The sequence below is a fragment of the Marmota monax genome, unplaced genomic scaffold (genome assembly GCF_021218885.2).
Source record: "Marmota monax isolate L192 unplaced genomic scaffold, Marmota_monax_Labrador192_F-V1.1 WCK01_AAM20220418_F8-fsc00038, whole genome shotgun sequence".
Lineage (NCBI taxonomy): Eukaryota > Metazoa > Chordata > Mammalia > Rodentia > Sciuridae > Marmota > Marmota monax.
In genome coordinates this window covers 14,384,728-14,391,990 of record NW_026692498.1, presented here as the reverse complement: position 1 = coordinate 14,391,990, position 7,263 = coordinate 14,384,728, and the positions used below count along the sequence as shown (strand labels likewise).

Here is a 7,263-nt window from a genome sequence, read left to right as displayed (position 1 = left end):
CCATTTTATAACTGGGCACAGACTCTCAAACTCTGGATTAGAGTTCTACCTCTACAACTGACTGTGAATGCTTGGGAAAGTGGCTTGCCTTAGTCTCCTTCCCAAACTGAAATTGGAGATAATAAAGCTAACTATGCAGGGTGCTGTGAAACAAGAAACCTGAAAGGACTTTCAGGTAAAGTACTAAACAGACGATATTATTATAGCCACCACCCCCCCCCCCCCAGGATACAATAAAAACTTAAAAGTTAACATCAAATATTTCCTATAACACAAGGATTGTACTTAGTGCTTTACATGCATCATCTCATCCAAACTTTACAACTTTAACAGGTTGGGTACTGTTATTATCCCCATTTTAGAAATAAGAAACATCTCAAAGAGATGAAGCCTGTGATTTGCCCAGAGTCACACAGTGAGCAAGCAATTCAAGACTCCAAAGACCAGGCTCTTGAGAAGAGGATTATAGATGTGGCTGAACCTGTTGGTTGCGGGGTATACGACTGACCTTGTATGAGAGATTTAGGGAGGGAAAGAGTCCCCGACAAAACTCCCCGCTCAGTGGGAGAGAGGTTGTTGGGTAACGACTGACTTAAAAGATAACTGGAAGGAATCACTGGACTTTATTCTTTCTTTAAAGAAAAAACTTTCTGAATGGTTTCCATGTGCCAAGCACTGTGTCAATATGGCCTCTGACGGACAGTTTTCCACCTGCCCAAACTGGCTTTGCCAATTTCCCCACTTACTGGCTTGTGAACCAGGCAAGCAGGCCATCGTGGGACTAGCTAGTGAGTCCCCCTCCCTTTCTAGCGGCCCTTTCCTTTCCTAGGCGGCAGGTGGGGCAAGACCCAGAGGCCGACGCGTCTAGGAAGCGTTGGGGCCCCGCTCGGGTGCGTAACCGCCACGCCTCCCGCCGACTCCGTTAACAATGGTGGCCACGCCCACCTAGGCCGTCACTGGCTAACAACCCCTAACTACAGTTCCCAAAGGCCGCGCGGCGCGCGTGCGTATTCGTCCGGCCGGACCGGCACGACTCCACGTCCTAGTGGGCTCCGCGCGGCCGCGCCTCCTCCTACTGCGCAAGAGCGGAACCATATTTATTTCCGGCGTGCGTCTGACCCAGCGCGGTTTGTAGTTGTGTGCAGGTCGGGTCCGGGAAGGCTCTTGGGGTTGCTTGTTCGTAAGTGCGGCTGTGCAGGTAAGTTGATAAGCTCAGGAACACAGACGCCGACTCCTTGGGGACCTGGGCAGATTTGGGGGTGTCTGCGACAAATGCTGGACCTAGAACTGTTCAGAAATACTCTTTCACGTTCCCACAGGCCTTGTTATCCCCAGAACAATACTGTATGTCAGGAAGTTGAAGTGCCATCAGATGGCATCTGGTGAAAAAAGCTTCAGAGGTTGATTGTCTAACGACACTACTAGTCGTTGGTGGGCCAGGCCGAATATTGTTGAGTCCAAGTCTGGTGTTCTTTGCTTTGCATCCGGATCGCAGACGTCCTTTTCTTGTTGACTTGCGTTTGCGAGTGGGCATCTGTTGCCTTCCCGTATACCAACAGTGTTGAAGCGAACTATGAGGATGATAAATCTGTCAGTCCGTAGTTGTTTTCCTCTAACGCCTGAGTCATTCACTCACTGTATTTATTGAGGTGCTTACAGTGTATCAAGCTCTATTGTGGGTATAGAGATAGGTAGCAAACAAGAATGCCCAACCCTACTTTCTAGTGGTAAACAAAAACATAGCGAGACTGAAGGTAATAAGAAATACGGTGAAAAAATAAAGGGTAAAATCTATCAGAAGATTTTGAAGAGGCCTAACTCATGATTAGATCTGATATTTGTGTTGTAGGCACAGTGGCTACACAGAAAAGATGGGAGAGGAGGCCAATGATGACAAGAAGCCAACAACTAAATTTGAACTAGAGCGAGAAACAGAACTTCGCTTTGAGGTGGAGGCTTCTCAGTCAGTTCAGTTGGAGTTGCTGACTGGCATGGCAGAGATCTTTGGCACTGAGCTGACTCGAAACAAGAAGTTTACTTTTGATGCTGGTGCTAAGGTGGCTGTTTTCACATGGCATGGCTGTTCTCTGCAACTGAGCGGCCGCACTGAGGTGGCTTATATTTCCAAGGACACCCCTATGTTGCTTTACCTCAACACTCACACAGCCTTGGAACAGATGCGAAGGCAGGCAGAAAAGGAAGAAGAACGAGGCCCTCGAGTGATGGTAGTGGGCCCCACTGATGTGGGCAAGTCCACAGTATGTCGCCTGCTGCTCAACTATGCAGTGCGTTTGGGCCGCCGTCCTACTTATGTGGAGCTGGATGTAGGCCAGGGCTCTGTGTCCATTCCTGGTACCATGGGGGCCCTCTACATTGAACGGCCAGCAGATGTTGAAGAGGGTTTCTCTATCCAGGCCCCTCTGGTGTATCATTTTGGCTCCACCACTCCTGGCACTAACATCAAGCTTTATAATAAGGTCAGAGCTGGAGCTAGACTGGTGGAGGGAAGGGTTGCTTTCAGGGTAGGAAGCTGTGGGGAAGTTTGGTAGTTAAAAATGCACACATTGTTCCCTCTCATCTTATTGTTCCTACTTGTATTACTACCACATGATTTCAGAAAAGGCAGTTTCAAATATCTTAACCTCAGATTGCTAAACGTTTTTGTGGACTTAGTAATTAAATTTCCATTTGACATAAAACAGGAAGCGTAAACAACAAAAATAAATCCACGTTAGAGGCTTAAAATCACAGACATATAGCTCAGTTGGTAGAGTGCTTGCCTTGCATGCACAGGGTCCTGGGTTCGATCTCCAGGGGGGGAGAAATCAGACGTTAAAAAAAATGTCATTTTTGGGCTGGGGATGTAGTTCAGTGGTTGAAATGGGTTTGTTCCCTAGCACAGCAAGCACACACACAATCATTTTTCTTGGACCATGAACCAGTTACTCTGTTGTTGAGAAACAGAATAGCCTTGAATCTGTCTGGTGTTTTTGTTCTCATCTTGATCCTTTCTTTTGCAGATTACATCCCGTTTAGCAGATGTGTTTAACCAGAGGTGTGAGGTGAACCGAAGGGCATCTGTGAGTGGCTGTGTCATTAACACCTGTGGCTGGGTCAAGGGCTCTGGTTACCAGGCCTTGGTGCATGCAGCTTCAGCTTTTGAGGTGGATGTAGTTGTGGTTCTAGATCAAGAAAGACTGTACAATGAACTGAAACGGGATCTGCCTCATTTTGTACGTACTGTGCTGCTCCCTAAGTCAGGGGGTGTGGTTGAACGCTCCAAAGACTTCCGCCGGGAATGTAGGGATGAGCGAATCCGTGAGTATTTCTATGGATTCCGAGGCTGTTTCTATCCCCATGCCTTCAATGTTAAATTTTCAGATGTCAAAATCTACAAAGTTGGGGCACCTACTATTCCAGACTCCTGTTTGCCTTTAGGCATGTCTCAGGAAGACAATCAGCTTAAGCTAGTACCTGTCACCCCTGGCCGAGACATGGTACACCACCTGTTGAGTGTTAGCACTGCTGAGGGTACAGAGGAGAACCTTTCTGAGACAAGTGTGGCTGGCTTCATTGTGGTGACCAGTGTGGACCTGGAACATCAGGTATTTACTGTCCTGTCTCCAGCTCCTCGCCCACTGCCTAAGAACTTCCTTCTAATCATGGATATCCGGTTCATGGATCTCAAATAGATATCAGCAAGAAGCCTTTCTTTCTGGGCACAGAGATCTTCTGGCCATCACCAAAGACAAATGGGCTGAAATATGAGAATCTTCTGAGGCCAGCTGACCAGGAAACTAGATTAGTAGAAAACATATTCTACCTCTTAAAACAGATGGTGGTAACCAAACTCTGAACCAAAAGGAGAGCCATGAGAACCATGAAAATATAATTGTTTTCTTAGATCACCTAAGATACTACTTCAAATTCTCTTAAGACCCTGGAGAATTACATTCTTTCACTTTACTACCATATAGATTTTTTAAAATCACTTTATATTCCATATATAATACTTGCTGTCTCATTTATACAGTATGAAAGTGTGAATTTAGAGGAACTCCTTTCAATAAACTTCAAATTTAAAAAGTTTTTAATAAATATTTTTATCTCATAGAAGTTGGTGTGATTTTTAAAAATTTTTATTTTTTCTTTAAGTGTTATAGGAATGTTATTGGAATGATTTATTGCTCAAATACTTAGAGAAAGGAAAATCAAGAACCTACCTGTAGGGGCTGGGGATGTGGCTCAAGCAGTAGCGCCTGGCATGTGTGCGGCCCAGGTTCGATCCTCAGCACCACATACAAACAAAGATGTTGTGTCCGCCAAAAACTAATAAATAAATAAATATTAAAAAAAAAAAGAACCTACCTGTATGTCAAGCAAGTGAGTTTTTTTATTGTTGTTTATTGATTTTCATGTGGTGCTAAGGATTGAACCCAGTGCCTCACATGTGCGAGGCAAGCCACAACCCCAGCCCCAAGCAAGTGAGTTTTTATGATGGTTCCCCTTAGCATTTAGGTATTGTTTAGTGCAGGATTTACTCTGGAGAATGAAAGAGGCTGGTGATAATCAATGGGATGAGATTTCAGATCTAATTTCCTGGCGGTAGCTTTTTTTCTCTCCATTACAGTTAGCTTTTTTTTTTTTTTTTTTTTTCCCTGTTATCCATTTGATTAGAACCAGGACCTAACTCAAAGTGTAACATTCAGGTGGTATGGTAAGAAGCTGGGAAAGCCCATTTTGATCTCCTGCAAAAGACTGGTGTCCCTAGTTTGGGCATGGATTACTTATGTATCTGATGGCATTCAGCCACTCCTTCTTTCCACAAATATGTAGGTTATTCCACAAATCTATTCTGCCAGGAACCATTCTAGGTGGAAAACATAAAGTTTTAAGGAGCTTATTGTAAAGGATAAACAAATTTAAAAAGGCAAGTGCTATATAGAGGTTTAAATTTGGCTAATATAAAGCTGGGCACTGTGGTGCAGGCCTGTAATTCCAACAACTTGGGAAGCTGAGGCAGGAGGATTTCAAATTCAAGGCTCATCTGAGCAACCTATATCCTGTTTCAAACTCAAAAATAAAAAGGGCTGAGGACGTAGGTCAGTGGTAATTTGACGATAAGGTAGTAATAACGGGAGATTACTATAGATTGGGTGGTCAGGAAAGATTTCCAGAGGACACATTCTGAGTAAGACCTGAATGGCTAAATTATGCTTGCGACAAAAACCTTGGTAGAGGAACAATGTAAAATCCTAAGAAAGGAATGAGCTTAGTGAATCGGATGAAAAAAACAGCCAGTGTAGTTGAAGAGTGTAAGGGGAACCAAGGCAAAGCAGTAAAAGATGAGGCTTGAAGGGGCAGCAAAGACCAGATAATGTAGGGTTTTTATATCAATCAGGGTGAAGGACATAGCTTTCCTAAGTTCATACATGAACACACCACCAGTAAAACTCTTATCATCTACAACCACAAGAATGGAATCCTAATTAGAGTAAGTTATACTCTAGGTATGTATAATGTGTCAAAATATACTCTACTGTCATGTATATCTAAAAGAACAAATAGATTAGGGTTAAGAATGAATTTTATACTAAGAGCAGTGGTTAAGCAGAAAAGTGACATAATCTACATATTTAAAAGATTGGGAGAGTGGAGGCAGAGTAGAAGCGAGGATACAAATTAGGATACTGTTGTGATAGTTTCAATGCCGAGAATTGATGGGGATTGGACTAGGGCAACAGGTGAAATTGGTGAGGCCTATCTCTGCTTTGGGATATTCTGAAGGTAAAATAGCTAGGACTTGCTGATGAGAGTAATAAGAAAGATAATGGAATTAAAGATGATTTCTAGGGGCTTAGTTTTTTTTTTTTTTTTTTGTAACTAGATTGGTTATATGATTAGGGAAACCCAAGGAGGGAGCAAGGGAATAATAAAAGAGTGTTTTGGTATTGTTAAAGTTTGAGCTATTAGTCATTTGTATAGAGATATAACAAATGGCTAGAGTATGAAGAGTTAGGAAAATTAAGGCTGAAGGTTCATGAAAGCCGCTGGCAATATAGAGAGCATTTAAAGCAGCATTATTGGATCAAGTAATTTAAGACTGAAATGAGAAAGAAGCAAAGGATGGAATGAAGAGCCCAAGCAGGGGCTGGGGGATAGGTCAAGCTCTCAATTCTAGCATGTACAAGGCCTAGGTTGGATCCCCAGCACTACCAAAAAAAAAAAAAAAAGATGGGGGGGGCATACTAGGAGCTAGCAAAGGAGACTTCACTATGGATCTAGAAGCACTGATGTATTTCAGTATTTACTTTGAAAAGATTAATCTTGGAATGGTGGGAGATAAAAGCCCTACTCAAATAGAATGAAGAGATAATATCAACTGAGGAAGTAAATAACTACAGACAACTCCAGGTGCAACGGTGCATACCTGTAAACCCTGCAACTCAGGAGGCTTAGGTAGGAGCCTTGTGAGTTCAAACCAGCCTCAGCAACTTAGTGAAGCCCTAAAGAATTCAGTGAGGCTCTGCTTCAAATTAAAAATGAACTGGGGAGGGCTGTGGTTTATCTCAGTTGTAAAGCGCTTGCGTAGCATATGTGAGGCACTGGGTTCAATCTTTAGCACGGCATAAAAATAAAGGCATGCTGTCCATCTACAACTACCAAAAAAAAAAAAAAAAAAAAATGGACTTGGGGACGTAGCTCAGTAGTTAAGTACCTGGGTTCAATTCCTGGTACCAAAAAAAAAAAAAAAAAACCAAAAACCAAAAAATATAGTCTTTCAAGCTTTGCTAAGAAAGGGCATGGGGAGGTGGAGGAAGTGTTAAGTTTTTTTAGATAGCCTAGATGGAGAGAAATTAATGATGGATGGTATTTTTGGCAGTATTTTTTTCTGCACACTTAAAATTTTCAAGTAACATGTCAAAATTAGGAAAAGCAGATGTGCAAAGGATGGGATTCAGCACATAGGAGAGGATTGTCCTTTATCACAGGGAGAGATTTTTTTTCCTCCCAGTGGGTGGGAGATCTAGGTATTGAACTCAGGGCATTCTTCTCTGCTGAGTTGAACTAAAAGTGACCCTGTGGTTTGCCATCTATAGGCACAAGAAAATGCAATTGAAGAAGGTTCAATAAACATAAGCCACATTAGAAAAACTATAAGGAATAAGTTTTTTCTTTTTTTGGTCAAGCTCTGGATTGAATCCAGGGCCTTGAACATGCTAGGCAAGTGCTATACCACTGACCCACATTGCCAGCCCAGGA

General features: G+C 42.8%; 1 protein-coding gene across 2 annotated transcripts; it reads left to right on the top strand.

The window, feature by feature from the left end:
• Positions 1-1,066: 1,066 nt before the first annotated feature.
• Clp1 (cleavage factor polyribonucleotide kinase subunit 1) lies at positions 1,067-4,116 on the top strand. 2 transcript variants are annotated; one of them, XM_046445772.2, is made up of 3 exons: positions 1,067-1,198; positions 1,850-2,477; positions 3,021-4,116. In XM_046445772.2, exons 2-3 carry the CDS (start codon positions 1,872-1,874, stop codon positions 3,690-3,692), a joined length of 1,278 nt encoding a protein of 425 aa, XP_046301728.1. In that variant the 5' UTR covers positions 1,067-1,198; positions 1,850-1,871; the 3' UTR covers positions 3,693-4,116. The 2 variants fall into 2 exon arrangements, with proteins under 2 accessions (XP_046301728.1, XP_046301729.1); XM_046445773.2 differs by having other exon boundaries at positions 1,110-1,198; positions 1,830-2,477.
• Positions 4,117-7,263: the final 3,147 nt, after the last annotated feature.

What these genes read in the sequence shown, in the direction of transcription:
- Clp1 (XM_046445772.2), top strand. Translation starts at nt 1,872, where the DNA reads ATGGGAGAGGAGGCCAATGATGACAAGAAGCCAACAACTAAATTTGAA. An exon ending in ACATCAAGCTTTATAATAAG is followed by an intron (nt 2,478 to 3,020) that starts GTCAGAGCTGGA and finishes TTTCTTTTGCAG; the next exon opens with ATTACATCCCGTTTAGCAGA.